Raw genomic sequence first — 18,180 nt, forward strand, 5'->3', positions numbered from 1 at the left:
GATAAATGCGCGCTGCATTTTGCACAAAGCTTACTTCGGGAAACGTCCAGTTTGATCTTCCGTACAGCGGAGAAACTTCATAAATAAAATCGTCCTAAGCAACGTCGTCTCACGGTACGTCTCGGACTCGCGGTCAGTGGGCTCCGATTAATAGCAACTGACACTGCGTGCGGATACGTCTTGCAGATGATATCACGCCTGGTGCTTCCGGAAAGGGTTGTCACGAAACGTCATCGATACCTCGTCAACACGTAATCCCATCAGGCAACGGTTACGTCTCACGTATATCCGTACGTAAGCTATAATCGATAATTCCAAATTACCCACTGATAACGAATGATAATGGTTTAGCGAATAATAGATGCGAGCTTACTTCTAATTAAGTCTGCAATTCTCTGTTATTCCTATAATTATTAAAAATATAATTTAGAAAAAATAATTAATAAAAGAAAAGAAAAATTGGTGTTACGCGTGTATTAGATTATTTTTTAGGCTCGCTCGAACAGAAGTTTTATAACGACGACGATTTGGGAGCTCGAAGGCGACGGTTATTCTCGGAATCGCGATAAAAAACATTTGGTTGTTTGGGGGAGAGGACGCCTTCGAGCTCGACGAGCGCGTAGGAAAAAAATGTAAACAGACCAACTCGGCGTCGAGCTCGACGAGCGCGTAGGAAAAAAATGTAAACAGACCAACTCGGCGTCGAGCTCGACGCTTGCGAGAGCTCCGAGAGCGAGAAGGACAACGGTCAATTGACGATCTGCTCTATCGACTGTCTCACTTACGCGGTCCTCTCTTTTCATCGAAGGGCCGAAATCTTCAACGGTTACTTCAGTCTAGTTGCGGTGACTCGGGCGCGAGGACGTGTTTCTAATCGCTCCGCAACTACGCGTATTTTCGACCGCGGATAAAAGCCTCGCATGCGAATATGTGTCGACGTCGTCAACTCGATGCCGAACGATCATTTTTTGTACTTTGATATTCCAATCATTATTCTGTTCTCAGTTTCGTGTGTCGGAAAAAGTGTTCCGGAACGACAAAGTTACATAGCGGGTGCAGCGCACGGGGCGTCCGACGTGAACTGCGTCGCGTGTTATTCGGGTATTTCCGACCACCGGCTTCCATTAAAATTTTCCTCGACAGGTTCCGGCAACTGTCACTGTCGAAGCGGATGGAGATCCGCACCTCGCCCGTCTTCCTCGTCGCGGCCGAGGTTCTCATCTCGTTGCGGGCGAGTGATTTTTGAGAAACTCGAGAAAGATAACGTACGCGTCTCATTTGCCGCTTCGTGCAAGCTTTCGGTATCGTTCATTCCGTCGGGTGAATTGACCGAAGGATCAAAAGTGACCTCGCTTTACATCATAGCGTTTCTCGTCCCCTCGCGACCGCTTCCCGCCTGATCGGGCTATTGTCTCGGACAACGTGCCTCGCCATCACCATACGTAGTTACGTCGCCTTCATGCGCACGACGCGGGCATCGTTCCGCGGCCCCTTCGAGACCGGGTGAAATCCTCTAACGCAGAAGTCTCGGCCGCGATCTTCCGTCAATCCGTACCCCGCATCTCCGCTTCTCGACCTCTGCTCTTCCCGCGACCCGAATCGCCGCGCTGTGTCAAACAAGAAAATTCTCCCCCTGGGGGACGGTTTTATTAATGCGCGCAGTAATTACGCGCGATTGCTCGAGCAGTTCGTGTGTCGAGATCGAGGACGACTCGAGCAAAGACCCGGTGGAAGGAACCAACGCTCCGAATATCAAGAGTACAAATTTTTACAATTGATCGTTCGTCGCGCTTCCTAATATTAATCGTAAAAAATCGCCGCGATAATCTCTGTCATTCTTTCGGTCGTTCGTCTCTCGAGTGATAGTGATTATAAAAAAAAAAAAAAACAGAACAATGTAATATAGTGTCAAGTGATTTCAAGCGTTACAACACGTTGAGATAATCCAGAATACTTCTACAGAAGGAAGGAAGGATGGATGGATGTCAAACGCCGTCGACCGCAGATCACTCAATTGTAATTATCCTAAAGAAATTAATACAATTAATTAATGTCCGAATTAAATAACGCGCGCGAAGCCGCGCTCTGTAATCTTTAGTCATAAAAAAAAAAAGTTTTTTCTTATATATTTATTTTTTAAATATTAGGTACATATTTAAATCTTCGAGAATATTAATTTATTTACATAAAAAATTTACTATTTGAGATTAGTAACAGAAAAAAAAAAAATAATAAAATTATTAGAGTTGATGAAACCGCAAAGTGAATTTGGCCGTCGGCTTCACGAAATGGAGCCTCATTTCGGTTATAACCGCATAATAATTAAAATCGGGCAATATACGCTATGTCCTCGTTAAAGAAAAAATGTCATTATAATAAAAGCGTAGAACTCCCTTTGGCCATTAAATTCAACGGTGACACTTATTTTAATAACGTATCTAATGTGCCTAACCGTATTAATGCCATAAATTAATTTATCTTTTATCAGATTTACAAGTTCAATTTTTGGTTTTTTTTATTTTTTACAAATAACATTATTTATATGTATATATATATTTTTCTTTTTTTTAATAATTTGGCATGTACGTACATACACGATTCATTAATCATACCGGAGATAGTAGATACTGTTACTTTGCCCACATACGAAAAGGTACACGACGCGTATAAAACAACATTTGTTTGCGTTCATTTATCACGTATCGTCAACGACAGAATGCAAGTGTTCCGTTATACATCCGAAGCATTTAAAGCGTTCAAGAATTGATATGATCATTCATTAAAGCAATATCAGGATAGGACGTTATATATTTTTTTTTTTTTTTTTTTTTTTTTTACTTAAAACACAGACCACTATTTGCTCGTCAAATATATTACGTTAATCGAGAAGCATTAATAATTTTGACAAAATTACGAAGTAAGTAATACAAACGGCGAGTGCTCCACTGGGGGTGATCAAGTAGGCATCGTTAATCAAGACCGGATATACGAGAAATCCCCATTTCTCCGAAAATGTTATTTCGTCGTAATTAAATTTATTTCTACGAGGGCAGTTTTTAGAAAGAAGCCATTTAAGGTATATCTCTGGCTTAATTATATACTTGCTCTCATGGATTTTGTCATTTGTATCACTTACGTCCTAAGACTCTCACGGCGTAGCCAGCTATCGCTTCGAAAGACCCCAGCCACGACTTACAAAGTAGCTTTCCCGCAATAAACTGCCGCCGCAAATGATGCGGGATGTTGTCCCGTTGTTACTTTCGATAACCCGAAATGAATTTTGTATATCGCCACCTGTCGTAAAATATACGATTTGGTAACAAGGAGGCACTGTTTTATACCCGTGGCACGAACAACACTCGAAGTCTTTACTGCGTTTTTACGACAATAACGAAAGTAACCTCGCAGTATAAATTCAAATACCACTTTTTTTTTTCTTTTTTTCTTTTTTTTACATTGATCGAATCGCTGTTTAATAAAGTACTAGGAGCAGACACGTTTAACCTACTTATCGCGATTAAAAAAAGAAAAGTTACATTAATAATTCTAAATATTTTTATCCAATTTCGTTTAAAAACGAACTTTTCGAGACGCGAATCTCATATCGACGTACCGATTGCACTTGCAATATCGCTCGTTTATCAGTTGCGGCGCGTAGTATAGGCATTACGCGTGGTTGCACACGGGCGACATTATTAATTTGGTTTCCAATTAAAGTGTCACGTCGTTAGAAGGGATTTACACGCGCGTGCGAGTCAGCGGCGGATGAAAAAGAGCCCGCTGATATTCGCCGCTATATTTCACAACCGCGCGCGCTCCCGCGAGCTCGATAAACAGTGATACCGCGACCGGAAGAGTTAAAAAGAAGAGAGACGCAGGGGGCAGAGAAGGGATGAAATGTGCTTTTAGCGTCTGGAAGGAATATGGGCCCGAGATCAAACTCCTTGGCGCAAGCTGCTTCGAAACGTATGGTAATATTATAGATCTCACTCCGCAGCGCGTGGTGTATAAACTTGCGAGAAAACAAGGGTACGAGCTGCTCCGGAGCTGGCGATACCGGCGGCCGAGAAATAAAAAAAAAAAGAGAGAAAAAAAAAGATTTCCAATGAAACGCCGACTTTAATCTTTCTATCTCGGTGTCCCCCGTATACATATAAATTAAAATTATTACTATTTACGCAACGTGCGGAGCCCCCGCCGGTGAGAGCCGAGCACTTTTACCCACATCCGATTGCGCGGTTTGTTGCTGTGCTTATTAATTGCGAGCGATATTTCGTAATTTCTGGCAGATCGTAAATATCACGCCCGGCGTCGCTTCACGATCGTTATTTACCGCGGAGTATTACATTACTCCGCCGACCGACTCGGTTATTCCGATTACGGTCTCGCGATTCGAGCTATTGTCGCACGTCGTTGAATTATGGAGCCGATATGCTAAAAGCCGATACGAAAAACGCACTTGACGCTAACAGCCTGTCATCGATTCATGATTCGTTTCGCATACCGGGAAACTAAATCACTTATATATATATTTTTTTTTTATTGGTAATTTTCTGTCAAAGTGTTCGCCGACGACTTGACAAATTCGTTCCTTGATTTAAAAAACGTTTAATATAATATTTATTACTCGATACTTGATATTTGCCGTCTACTAAAACATACAGAGGCAGCTGAGGGGGAGAGAAATCTGGAGAGTTAATTTTACGTCCGTGAAAATAAAGCTTGTAAAATCTGCAGCATTCGCGACGTGTATCATTACGAGTCGAGGAAACAATTTAAACTTTTAATCATAAATCTCGGCCGAAAGCGTCTCCGTGGTTCAAAGTGGAATGCAATTTAAATATCCGATTCCCTGCGTATCAACGTCAACGTTTGTCTACGAAACAAGTCACCATGAAGCGCGGCGTCGCCTGGTATCAGGCGAAACAATTTCCGGTGGCAAGCGTGTACACGTGTGTACCCCGTGAATATCACCGTTGTGCTCACCTACGAACTTTAATATCAAAGTGGACCGATTTACGATTTACCTCTCCCATGATTGGCCAACGTGAGGATCTGCAGAGGAACGCATCTGATCTCGAATTCAAGTTAGATTGGATCGGGGCGAGGTCGAGGTCGGAAATCGTTTCGGGGATCGCGGCAGACCTTCGCGGATCGCAAAACTTCCCTTCTGGTTCGTCAGTGGTGTACCGCCAGACCGGCTACTAAGCCGAAGCACGTGAACCGGGTCAACTTCCATTTCGAGTAACGCCGTAAAATCGGGGGCGGGAGGAGGGGGGGGGCGAAAATACTTTGCGCAAAACGAGTTATCATCCGCAAAAGGAAATGAATTCAATTACTCTCTCAAATCGCTTCCGAAAGCTGGATTAAGTGGGACGGCCAAACCGCTTATTTCAACTGCCAAGTACTTTCCTCATTGTACCAGAAATTAGTAAAGCACACAGATTGCTCGGCGGGGTCGGCGCCCCGCGCGAGACCACTTTTACTACTTGTTTAAATTCGAAAATTGTCGCGATATAGCACCCATCGGTGACCTCCTCCTCCCTTTGGAAAATTCAAATTTACATTCCAAACTTGTAAGTCCGGCCCCTGCGATAAACGGAATAAAATTTACCGGTCTGTGTACTTTAGGACACACTGTAACACGACGTAATTTATTCAAGCTAAATTTGTAGCAATTCCGACTGCGATAAAGGAAAGTTAAATCACGCCGCGAAGAAATTAGAAAGAAAAGCGGAACTTCCAGCGGAACTTGGTGACTTTGCAGGGAAGAGTTTTGTCCTGTTCCTGCCGACTATCATAATCCAAATAAAAATAAACTCAACGGGACGCGAAACGATAATTTATATTCGTGCGAATAATGTGTCCGTAATCATCCGCTGCGTAGCAGCGAACCGGGATCACTTTTAAAATATACGATTTCGAAATCTTACAGACAGTTCCTTAATACCTGACGATAGGGATATGTATGCATATTCCGCATATATATCGCACATAGATACGCAAGAAAGAGCGGGGACACGTCCCGAGGGGCACATTTACTAGCTGGATAACATTTTACACGGAGCCGAATGGTGAACGTCGAAGCGATACTTTATCGGAAAATCCGTTACGTAAAATAAAAGCACTCCGAGGCTCTGCGACGCGTTGCCGTCGACCGCTGTACCCGGCGAGATCGAAATACGAGGCGGAAGGCAGATGCAGCGTTACTCCAGCCCCGCGTAGAAATGGCGCGGTGATTCACCAGTAAACCCTTAGAAGAAATACTATAAAAAAGAAAACGCGAAAAAATCTTATCTCTCGGGCCGAGAGCTATTAAAGCCGGTGCACAGAACTCGAATACGTCGGTAACGACTTTTAATTAAATCCTGACATTTTACATTTATTGTCCTCTATAAACTGTATCTCTCTTTTACTATTCGAATGCCGCTGTTGATCCGAATTAAGAGCGCGCTTTTATTTTGAGGTGCTTCGCGAGGAAACACGAGAGATCGAATGGCACCGCGAATGAGAGAGCTCGTGGAGTATCACATACACGGCGGGGTCGGTCGCAGGGTCGAAAAGCTTTGCGGAAATCCTGATTTATCGCTCCTTCTCGATCACTATCGGTATCACTATCGGTATCCTTGAGGGAGGCACCAGACGCTGCATAATGACGTCGGCGAATAATAACGTCACTGCGGGATTCGGTTCACGTCCTCCCAAGTTTTATGTATTGCGGTAACGGATGGAGAGAAAAAGCTTCGAAGCAAGTCCAAAAAGTCGCGCCACTACACGTACTTCTACATATGCTCGAGAACATAAATACAAAATAACCACGTAAAACGATTATTATTGCGCCTTTGCAGTAATATAAAGTACACGGACGTGTACGGAACATAATTAAATTTCATTAAAATTAAATTAAATCTTCTATTTATTACTCGCATCATATTCAATTACCGGGTTGATGGTGTTGTTTGATTGTCATACACAAAATACATCAAACAAAATTAATATACATATAATAGAATTAAAATTATATTTTATGATTAATAAAATATAAAATTAATTAAATAACTCTCTTGTTGGAAATGTGGAATTAACTTAAACGAATACAATTACAATTATTATAAAACAATACACAGAGTCGCAGCGTGACAGGTATCACTTTGATATTATTTTTCAAACACCTCTATTTATACATTTTGTATTTTGCAATTAATTAAATTTAGTTTTACTTATCGCGACTTGTTTACGCTATAATGATCATTTGGTCATTTTTCTCAGGAAAGATTTAAAAAAATTTTTAATAACAAACTTTACATGAAACATAAAAAAAAAATTATAACTTGTTCCAAGTTGTTAACATCTCCCTGCGGCATATATTAACATATATATATATATTTTTTTTTTAAGCAACGTTTTTGTTTTATTTAAAAGAAAACTTAACTTCGTATACTATAATCAAACACACGTTCGTACAAAGAATTATAGACAAAAAAGAACAAGGACTCGTATAACACTGAAGTATTAAATTACGTATGTTAATATTTATGAAAAAGTCACGTTATAAAGAAAGCAATATATTTCATAAGTTGACGTTGACAGATTTCGAGATTCAAGGTGGTTCAAAGTATAATTAATTATATTAATAAACAAGAGAATGCAAATTTATGTTCGATGTCTGGATTTACGGAGTTTAGGAAATGTCATCGGGCTAATACGTGTGTGTTTATCACCCGACGCGTTGTTGTATTCGTTTCACTTTACCACATAGCAAATAAATGACTTGAAACTAAATATTTTGCTAATTAAAATTATTAAAAGACTTTTTGAGTATTTTATATAATTATAAGGATACGCGTCGAATTTGTTATTGGTGAAATGTAATTTTCGTAGCTTTAAAATAAATTTTAATAAGACAGTAATTAAATCTAGAATATAAGTACGAAAAGAAAAATAAACGTAATTCAGAGTTTCGCTGTAAGTATTACAGATTGGAACTAATATACACAGAAATCGACTGTTTATGTAAATTAAATTGTTTTGGATTATTCACCACAATTACGACGACGAGTATCTTTCCCGCTGAGTGTATTTGCTATTAACTGGATATCCACTATTGCATTCCGTACGATTACACTGATTGTGCATTCCATTTTCGCCAGAAATGGAAAAAGCTCGACGAAATTTCATCCGACGTTCTAGTTACTCTATTATTAGAGTAATGTCTTTAAATAACTTGGATAAAGTAAAAAAAAAAAAAAAAAACCCCGGTGAAATAAATGAAAAAAAAAACAAGATTAATGTGACAGTAGCTAATTTTCCGTGCGTTTAAATCAAAATTATTTTAAGTGAGAAATTAAATTTTTTTTTAACCATACTCTCACAAGAGATAGTGATAAAAAATAGATTTTTATAAAGATAAATGTCTTAACATTCTTTCTTTTTAAATATATACATTTTTTTTTCTTTTAAAACTTTTGCAATAAAAAGAATTGGCACAAAAAATGTGTCTGTGTGTAGTAATACATCTTTAGAATACATATTAAATTTGCATTATACGTAAAAATCGTAGTTAATTGTTTACAAGTGTCCTTGTTTAAATCGATAAGTTAACACGTAAAATTGCGTAATGTACAAGAATGCAGTCGTTAGTGAGTTTCCAATTTATCATAATCAGCGTAGTCGTACGTTCAACGAAACGAGTACAACGCGGATGAAGAGATCAAGGTGACGGTAAAAGATTGTCGCGGCAAAATAAGAAGTAATATCGCGTCGCACTAATTTTCCATCGATCAGTCGAGCGTACACAGCGTGAATGAGTTGTTGCTGCGTTTGCGTGCGCGTAAAGTAAAACGTGTAATTTCGCGGAAACTCCGTCGGAGCAAAACCGCCGACGCGTTTCTCTATTTTTGCAAAACACGCGAGCCATCTCTCTCACTTAGCGTGCCAAGTTCATATTAATAAAATGTTTGTCTTAAATTTTCAAAAGTGCTAAATAATTGAAACGAAGAAAAGGTGAAATGGGAAAAAGTCACTTTCAAGAACATTTATTATGTATGGGCGATTTAAATAATCTTGTGAAGACGATTTATCACTACAAAAGCGAAGAAGCTTATTCTTTTCTTTCTTTTTTAGAAGGCAATTTATTTTTAGATAAAGATTAGAAAAAAGTAAACGATACCGCGAGATTATTTTTAAATACATTTGTCAAAAAAATTTAAAAGATACGAGTAGGGAACAATTAAATTCGGTTTGATCGGTAAAATTGTATCTCATTTATGTGCTGAAAATTGTTTACTGAAGAAACGCACACGATGATAATTTTTTAAAACGTTCCACTACGCTAAAGTAAAACTACGTCATTAGTTTAAAAATTACATCTTTAATTGCTCTATATATGTATCTCTTAAGAATAAATTCTTCCGGCGCACCTTTAAATAAAAATATCTAGAGCAGAGATAAGCAAATATATACGCATGTAATTTTCCCGTGAAATTTTTCTGAAAATTATAGTAATATCGGTAAAAAAAAGGTATTGTGGTCAACTAATTGATGTATCGTTTAGATTTAGGTTTCTCGTGAACAACGATATGACAGGTACGTAAGAATACTCAAGGTCTGGTTTTTCTTCTATTAAAACCAGTTCACGCATTATAAAAAAAAATCTCATGCATAATCTAAGATCGATCAAATTACTATAAATTACTTGACTGTTGACAAGATAATAAAATCGAAACAAATTTATTTCTAATGAAACTATATGATACTTTAAGTAATTTAATTTTCCAGTTTAAATAATTCACATAATTTTTTTCTACAAATTTATTATTTATTAGTAAAGAAGTTTCCAAGTTTTTTTTTTTCCAATTCTTTCACAACAATTCAAGCACAAAATTTATCTTCTTTTATAATAAAACGTTGGAATTGGTGCGGCATCTGCTGTTTGCCATATTTTTCTGTCTCCAGGCATTTACCTCGAATTACTCGAGTTAATTGAGTCTCCATTAGATCGACATCATTCACGCGAAACAGAAATTGACTCACGTCACTTAAACGATAAATACATATAAAGAAATGAATTGCATGAAAATCAGAATTGGATGAACGGAGAATCTAAAAACAACAAAAAAAAAAGAAATACAAGAATCGAGAAACCCTGAGATCATCCTTCCCACTTTGAATGCCCCCACGGAACGCATCTTACCTCTTACCTCTTAAGATGATCGTGCGATTCCGCTCGAGAACGGAGACACGTGTTCGACCGTCGACATCGTATCTCCGATGAACCGGAAGCATCGCCTAGGAAAACGAGGTGCGGCCGACGCCGATGCCGAGAACGATGCCATCGACGATCAGCACCAGCAACTCGTCGAACCTCGTCACCGGTCTGTCTCTTGTCTTCCCGGTCCCCTGCGAGAACCTCACCGATTTCATCAACCACGATGTTCTCGCTGAGCGCTCGACCGGATATCTGTGGGACAGCAAGAACGTCACGTGCTTGGAACACGCGCCCACGTTGACCAGGGCGGTGTTTCTCAAAGTCATCGTCCTCGCGGTGATATCAGTTCTAAGTCTAATTGGCAACTTGGCGACGATATACTCAATCACGAAGAATCGTCGAAGGCACCGTGGCTGCTCGGCGATTTACACCCTGATCCTGCATCTATCGGTGGCTGATCTGCTGGTGACTGTATTCTGCCTCGGCGGCGAAGCGATCTGGAGCTATAACGTCGCGTGGCTGTGGGGCAATGTCGCGTGCAAGATTTTCAAGTTCCTACAAATGTTCAGTCTGTACCTCAGTACTTTCGTACTCGTGCTGATCGGCGTTGATCGATTCGTCGCGGTGCGATATCCTATGAAAGGCCTCAACACGTCTCAAAAGTGCTCGCGGTTCGTTCTTCTCGCTTGGCTGCTGTCACTCGTCCTCGCCACTCCTCAGGTAAAACATTTTTTTTTTCTTCTTCGATTCCACACAAAATATTGCACATTGATTCTTCTTTTTGTGTTCTTAGTAATTCAATAAGTATTTGACATTTGATATTATTTTAATCATCTTTTCTTGCATAAATCTAACAACGCGACCGTCGCAAAGATGTGTTCCAAGAACGTGATTTTTGCGGAAAACACGCATTTCATAATTCTGCTTCTAATTCATGAAATTATATTATGTATATTATGCATTTTATACTTTATTATCTTAAATTCTACGTATAAAGTCAAGAAACAATTTATATTGTAATTTCCCAATTATTGCATTATTAATCTGGCATTTTTAAGTACGCTATAAAAACGCAAAGAGACGTAATCAATCATTAATATGTCATATACATTGATTTTCTTGAAGATCAGCTTTTTACCCGACGATAATTTAAAACAGAAAATTATATCACCGACTCGGGCAAATGGATTCTCACTTGAATATTAAATAGCGGTTATAAATGCTGTGTCGTCAAGGCAATTGATCGCTAGAAAAATGCTTATTACTAAACCAGTTTTGTGTAGAAATATAACAGCTTCATATATTATTTTTATTAGATATTAATCGAAAAGTTTAGCAGGCTATATTATTTAATTTTATTTAGTTAAACTTTTAAACCAACGTAATAGTTTAATCTGCAATAATTAATTTAATACGTGATTGCAGACTCGTTAAAGATTTTAGAACCAGAGATCGCACATAAACTTGACTAACAAACAACTTTTTCCATTAATTTATGATTCAAAGAACAAAGAATTATATACGTATTATTTAACACTGTTTTTAGAAAAAAAAATTTTTTTTGAAGAAAGAATATTTTTAACGAAATATAAAAATTTTTTAATAATTTATGCAAACATTTTTTTTTTTAATGTCAAAAGTTATACATTTGTTATTTTTTCTTCGTTAAAAAGTTAAATTAGTGTAATTTTATGTTAAGTTTATATCATTGATTATTTACAAGTAAGAAAAATGATTGATTTAACGATGCCGCGTGAAGACTTGTTGAGCAAACATCCTCTATATTTTCTATATTGATATCAATTGCGATGTAATTATGCAAACAAAACAAAAAAAAAAAGGTAGCAGAATATGGTTGCTTTACTTCTTTTTTTTTATCGTTAATGATTGCAATGTCAGACACCTATTAATATCAACGCAATATTACGATCGATTATTATAATAGGCGTAGGCTTATTTTAATCGGAAAAATAAATTTTTAAGTCTCCGTTGAAAATTTTCTTAATTCTAATTGCGTTAGACGCTACAAACTGCGCTGCGTGTAAAATGCCGGGTAATGTATGCAAATGTTCATTATAAGTTTCCCAACGGGCCGAAATAACAGGAAGGATTTTCCAAGGCGAGAAATAACAAATCAGAGATATTCCGATTTACATCAAGTTTCCGGGAAGAGAGTGCAAAGTGCGCATTAATTATATTAAGTAAGAAAACAACTTTTAACGTACATCCCTTATTGCGGGAGAAAAAAAAATGGAAAATACAGCGGGCATTATACAATTTATACACCTTGCGTCACATGTGTCATTAGCATGCAAAACGGTGTAATATGCGATAACCTTATGCGTCTTTCCAGATACGTACGTACATACAATATCACTCTAGAGAAAAGAATTAATATCTCGCGAAATGTCTGCTATTGGGGGAGAAAAGGTTTCGTATATTTTAAACTTATTTCAATTTCGTCTTTACTCAGCAGTTTGTAACTCCGCGGCATGTGTTCATGGAAACTTTTCAGCTTCTGCTACTCGAGATATTAATCATTCTTTCTGGAAGTTCCTATACACAGAAAGAATGCGTTTCCTACTTAACGATCACTTGCAATTAATGACAGTAAAAATCTAATATACATTTTTTATATCGCTTAATAAATATCTTTCATGTGATAGCCTCGATATAAAAACGAGTCGATATAAGAATTAATCTAGAAAAAAATATTTTATATCGCGAAATTGTTACTGTAAAAACACAGAAGGAATTAATTCCCTATTAACGATTATTGGAAATTACATGACATAGCATTCGCAGGAATGCTTAGTAGTTGAATATCAAATATAAACTTTAATAACATTCTTCAAACTGACAATTAATACCGTGCAGGGGGGTTTTATATAAAATAAATTAAATCATAAAATAATTTTTTTTTTAAAGGTTTCCTGTTATTTTGATACATTTTATTCAACAGCAAAAACATACAGCAGTAAAAAATATAGATACTTGCACAAATAATATTTGTCTGCAAATAAAATTCCGTTCTTTTTTTTTTGTTTTTTTTTTTTTTAATGTACGTGTCCAATTTTATATATGTATGTATTCAAATGTACTAGACTAGAATATATAGAAGAGGTTCAAGCGGAATCGAAGCGAAATTTACTTCCGAAAACAATTCGGATTGTTTAAAAGATTTAAATCATGTTGTAAATTTCCAAGGGACCCCCCACGGGACAAGATATACGCATTGAAACATCTCCGGTATTAACACGATAATGGTATGCCGCGATCCCATTGTTCGGGAGGCATACTTGAGTGATTGCCTCGCTCGATACCACCAATCACACTGTCGCCTGTCGTGGCTCGGTTTGATCCAGTCGACTTGTCAGTCAATTTGTCAACGTCCGTAGTAGGTTCGATCGTAGGCCCGGTCGTCTCGTCACGAACACGTTTACCAAATCCTCCGCCGCTCCTTCCGCTCTTCCCACAGAACCTTGACCCGCACCCTCGTGACCTTCGCCGGTCGTCTCTCCTGCACCTGCGGACGCCCCTTCGACCACGGTCAGAATCTCTGTTACGCCACGCTTCGCCACCCCTCGATCGATGAACCCTTCTACGGCGGTACGAATCCAACATGCCGATCTCCTGAGCGGCTACCTCCTGCCGCGCGACTTCGTCGACGGTCAACAAATTATATTTGCCACCGGTTTCTCTCAGGATACCATAAGTGACTCCGCGCTCTAAAACACTCCGCACCTAGTAATATTATAGGATCCCGAAAGATCTTTATGAATACGTTTTCGCACCTTCTATAATTTAATAAAAATTTAATTGCTTATTGAGAGTTAATTTTAAATAAATTTCATATTTATGTGTTAAATCAGAAACTTTGGTTATGTCGAAAAATTAATAAAAATAATTAAATGAAGAATAAGAAAAAAAACACATGTGACAAACGATGTTTTTATCAACAATTTGATTTTTAAAAATAGCCTGTTTTGTTGCACTTACGCATATGTGGAATTAAAAATCATAAATACAAAGTTAAATAATAACTTGGAACAAGTTCATAAATTATAAGATAATCATGAATGATTGCTGATGTGTCGCGCACCTAAGTCGCGATAAAGTAATCACGGGTGACAAACTAGATTAAAAAAAAAAGTGCACGCAATAAATTTTCTTTTTAATTAGTACGGTCTAATAAATCACTATAGAATTAAATTATCAACAAAATAGAACTTTTTATCGGAAACTCACTCATATTGACACGGTTAGTTTAAATACTTTAAATTATTGTACAATTTTTAAACAAATGATGCAAGAACAAGAGTCGCGGCAAAAATTTCAAAAATTAACTTGTCAATCGACGTCACAAGGAATAATAACATGCAAGGAAAAAACTTATTCATTTTAATAATACTAGAAAAAATAGAAAAAAAAAAAAAAATGCGTTATCTCGTTTTCGATGTTGTAACATAAACTGTGTGACATAGTTAAGAATTTTTTTCAAACACACACTTAAATATTACATATGTACGTATGTAAATGCAGTTTTGTTTTTACATTTATTCTCACCCCGTATGCAGATTTAAAAAATTATACCACATTTTTAATTAACGATTACGTCGAGGATAATGAAAAAAACAAAGAATTAATTAATGCAAACCTGATGTCGTGCTACGGTAGGCGAAATATTATAAACCAATGAAATGTACTGAAGAATTTCTTGCGACGTACATCCTTTGAACTTGCGAAGATTCTTGATCGCGGAGATCACTAAATTAAGGAGATTCGATCGGCGCACCATGACGATCGCGAGCTCTAAATTAACGAAATTAATCAAAGCTGATTATTATTTTTTTTTTTATCTCATCTATTAAATTATTCTTAACTAATTTAATATTAATACGTCGATATGTATTTTACGATCTACAAAATAACCGTTAATACATTCTGCACCGGATACAGAAATAAACGTTGGAAGTTTATCGAAGAGTTATTTTTCTTTCGCGAAAAAAAGACCGATTCTAAATAAGCTCAAGATTTAATGAGACGTCGGGGGTGCTTCGACCGAACGGTCGATGGTAGGACTTTGATATCACTCGGTGTATTCTCATTAAAGTCACCCAACGCGTTCGGTTCGTAAAGAACGAAAATCGCGAGCTATCGTTCAGTCAAGGAACAATATTGTCACGATAGAAGAAAGAGACGCAGTCCAGAGATTAATGGCAAACATATATCTTATGCCGAGAGACAAACGGGCCATTTAATTAATGCGTCTCTCCTGTTCCACGAGATTCTTTTCACGACAGCGGTAACCTTCGTTTTCATCTTCTACCTCAATATCCTGGCTTTATCGAAAGAAACACGACGAATTTGAAAGTCAGCTGATCCGTTGAACCGGTTTTTGGTCAAGAGGCCGAATCGATAAGAGAGGACGTTTACAAATGAATGTCTAAAGTGATATTAGCTTTGTTCCTTTTATCCCTTACCCACTTTTAACCAATTTCGGATGAAAAATAATTTATAAAGAAAAAAAAGAAAGAAAAAAGATAGAAATAATATACATTTTTATTTTATTTAAATGATAATGTGCATATCAAATGTGTAAAGTAAATTTAAATAGTAATATTAATAATATTTAGTAAATATTCATAATAAATTAATAAAAATATTATTTTTAAATATGAAATGATTAAACTGCTCGTGTTTTGCTTAAAAAATATATACGATTTATTTTAATCCTCTATTGACGTAGGTTACGTATCAACTAATTAATTTACCTGAACTTTCACGCGAATTTTTGAACTTTCCGGAATCCGTGAATACTACGATACTTCTTCTTGAATGCACAAGCGACGCCTAATCAATATTATACTCAATCATTGTTTTATTCGCATGCTTCCTTCGCTAATATTGATGCCCGTATATTAATATACCGATTTCTTTTTATAGATCGCGATATTTCATGTTGCGCAAGGACCATTCATCGAAGCATTTACGCAATGCGTGACACATGGTTTTTACACCGAGCCCTGGCAGGAACAGCTATACGCTAGTTTCAGCCTATTCTTCATGTTCCTCCTGCCATTAGCAATTTTAATCACCACATACGTGTCCACGGTGATTACTATTTCCCGTAAGTACTTCTGCTTTTCTTATCTTTTATATTAGTTTTTTTTTTCTTTTTTTTTATGTTGAATTAAACATTCTCTATTTTTGATCGATGATCTTTTCAGAGATATATGTATAGTTATAATAAATTATAAAAAGGCGCGATGTTGAAAATCAACGATGCACTTGTAAAAATATCCATGATACTTTTATAGATAAGATTTATTGTAACGTTGTATGTCTAGCTATATGTGTTTAACAAAATTTTTCTAGGAAGTCAGAGAAGTATCAAAACCGATCCGATGAAGACATTTAGAGACAGCGACTTAAATAGGAGAAGACTGATAAACCGTGCGAAAACGAAGTCGCTACGCATCAGCGTCGTCATCGTGGCAGCGTTTCTAATTTGGTGGACCCCGTATTACACTATGATGATAATCCTTTTATTTATCAATTCAGATGATCATGTTAGTGTCTTTTTTTTCTGTTTTGTATCCGAATAACAAATATATTAGATTCACACAAAAAAAATCCATAATGGTAACGAGTAAATGTCTTTCAGCTCAGCGAGGAGCTGCAGAATGGAATATTTTTCTTCGGCATGAGCAACAGCTTGGTAAATCCCTTGATATATGGCGCGTTTCATCTTTGGCCGCAGAAACAACGACAGAGCTCTTATCACAGGTGAATAAAATTTACGAGACCGATCGATGTGCGTTCAATATCTCGCGAAATCTTTTTCGGGTTTCATTCCGATGCAGCTCGCGTGTCATGACAAGCGCACACGTGTCTTAACATCGGATTTGTAATGAAAAGAATATAATTGTTTCTAATTAAAAAAAAAAATGTTCTTGATATTTTATGCAAAACACTCTAATCGTAATGTTATCGTAAGTTGCAGATCTGACACCTCGATGACTCAACGAAGTCTCATGAGGAGACGCGAAACGAAAACGCCACTCCTCTCTTATCAAGATAGTGGCCGCAAAGTGATTGCGGTTACGCAGCAGCAACATCAAATGTAATAGTTTTTTTTTTTTTTAATTAAATTAGATTATATCTTGCGGTAAAAGTGACATACGGTACACGTTGCATAACGAGAAATAGTATAGCATAATTTAGAAAGGTGAAGTATTAGACAAAATGTGAAAAATACAAAAAAAAGAAAAGTGAAACCTTCCTACATCCATCGTATCAAACGTCATTCTTAGTTAAGAATTTTTATAAGCGACAGTTATCTTCTTATTTATTTAAAAACAGGAAAATATAAAATAAGTTAGTTTGTTTATTTCAATCTAGAGAAAAAAAAAATATTAATAAGCCGTAAAAATTTTATATATTTATTTTTTGTTAATTAAAAATGTTAAGAATATTTGCGTGCACATCTGTTGATTTAGGTATATAATTCGGGCACAAAGATATTATTGCATTTGCAATAAAAGTTACACTTTAAAATAATAATTTAACAAATATTATTTAGCAATAATTTATAAATAAAAGTTTTTAAATTGTTATACCACAAAATGACTGTTTTACTACTTTTATAGTCTGCAATTGAAAAGTTTAATTTGTAAAGTACAAAAAACATGAATATTTCGCGTGCAGAGTAATTCTATTGGATATATTACTTTAAAAACTTTATAAATCTGTTGCAAATTAAAAAAAAAGAGGAAGAAGAAAAAAAGAACAACTAAATATAAAAATATGTCAATATAATACTGTGTGCAAAAATGTTTCTTTGTAGAACCAATTTTATAAAATAAAACCTAAATTACAATATATATGAATAGCACATAATAAAAGAAATATATTTTATTTTAAAGTAAAATACTTTTTACGTAATATTCTTTTATAGAGTCTTATTTTAT

At 36.5% G+C, this 18,180-nt stretch overlaps 2 protein-coding genes across 6 annotated transcripts; one reads left to right on the forward strand and one right to left on the reverse strand.

Annotated features, from left to right (window-relative positions):
- The first annotated feature begins 833 nt into the window (after positions 1–833).
- Positions 834–18,093, forward strand: Crzr (corazonin receptor). Of its 5 annotated transcripts, none has more exons than XM_070664055.1 (6): positions 834–2,016; positions 9,955–10,927; positions 16,154–16,337; positions 16,586–16,779; positions 16,875–16,996; positions 17,208–18,093. In XM_070664055.1, the coding sequence occupies exons 2-6, from the start codon at positions 10,316–10,318 to the stop codon at positions 17,335–17,337; spliced, it is 1,242 nt and encodes a 413-aa protein (XP_070520156.1). In that variant the 5' UTR covers positions 834–2,016; positions 9,955–10,315; the 3' UTR covers positions 17,338–18,093. The 5 variants fall into 5 exon arrangements, with proteins under 5 accessions (XP_070520156.1, XP_070520167.1, XP_070520176.1 ...); XM_070664066.1 differs by lacking the exon at positions 834–2,016 and adding an exon at positions 8,538–9,585; XM_070664075.1 differs by lacking the exon at positions 834–2,016 and adding an exon at positions 8,538–9,585 and having other exon boundaries at positions 10,208–10,927.
- Positions 13,267–15,005, reverse strand: LOC139108225 (uncharacterized). The gene is made up of 2 exons (XM_070666314.1): positions 14,865–15,005; positions 13,267–13,951 (listed from the first exon to the last, which is right to left on the reverse strand). Exons 1-2 carry the CDS (start codon positions 15,003–15,005, stop codon positions 13,460–13,462), a joined length of 633 nt encoding a protein of 210 aa, XP_070522415.1. The 3' UTR covers positions 13,267–13,459.
- Positions 18,094–18,180: the final 87 nt, after the last annotated feature.

This window comes from Cardiocondyla obscurior, linkage group LG01 (assembly GCF_019399895.1).
Source record: "Cardiocondyla obscurior isolate alpha-2009 linkage group LG01, Cobs3.1, whole genome shotgun sequence".
In the NCBI taxonomy this organism is placed as follows: domain Eukaryota; kingdom Metazoa; phylum Arthropoda; class Insecta; order Hymenoptera; family Formicidae; genus Cardiocondyla; species Cardiocondyla obscurior.

What these genes read in the sequence shown, in the direction of transcription:
- Crzr (XM_070664055.1), top strand. Translation starts at nt 10,316, where the DNA reads ATGCCGAGAACGATGCCATCGACGATCAGCACCAGCAACTCGTCGAAC. An exon ending in CACGGTGATTACTATTTCCC is followed by an intron (nt 16,338 to 16,585) that starts GTAAGTACTTCT and finishes AAATTTTTCTAG; the next exon opens with GAAGTCAGAGAAGTATCAAA. An exon ending in TTATCAATTCAGATGATCAT is followed by an intron (nt 16,780 to 16,874) that starts GTTAGTGTCTTT and finishes AATGTCTTTCAG; the next exon opens with CTCAGCGAGGAGCTGCAGAA.
- LOC139108225 (XM_070666314.1), bottom strand. Translation starts at nt 15,005, where the DNA reads ATGGTGCGCCGATCGAATCTCCTTAATTTAGTGATCTCCGCGATCAAG. An exon ending in CTACCGTAGCACGACATCAG is followed by an intron (nt 13,952 to 14,864) that starts GTTTGCATTAAT and finishes TAATATTACTAG; the next exon opens with GTGCGGAGTGTTTTAGAGCG.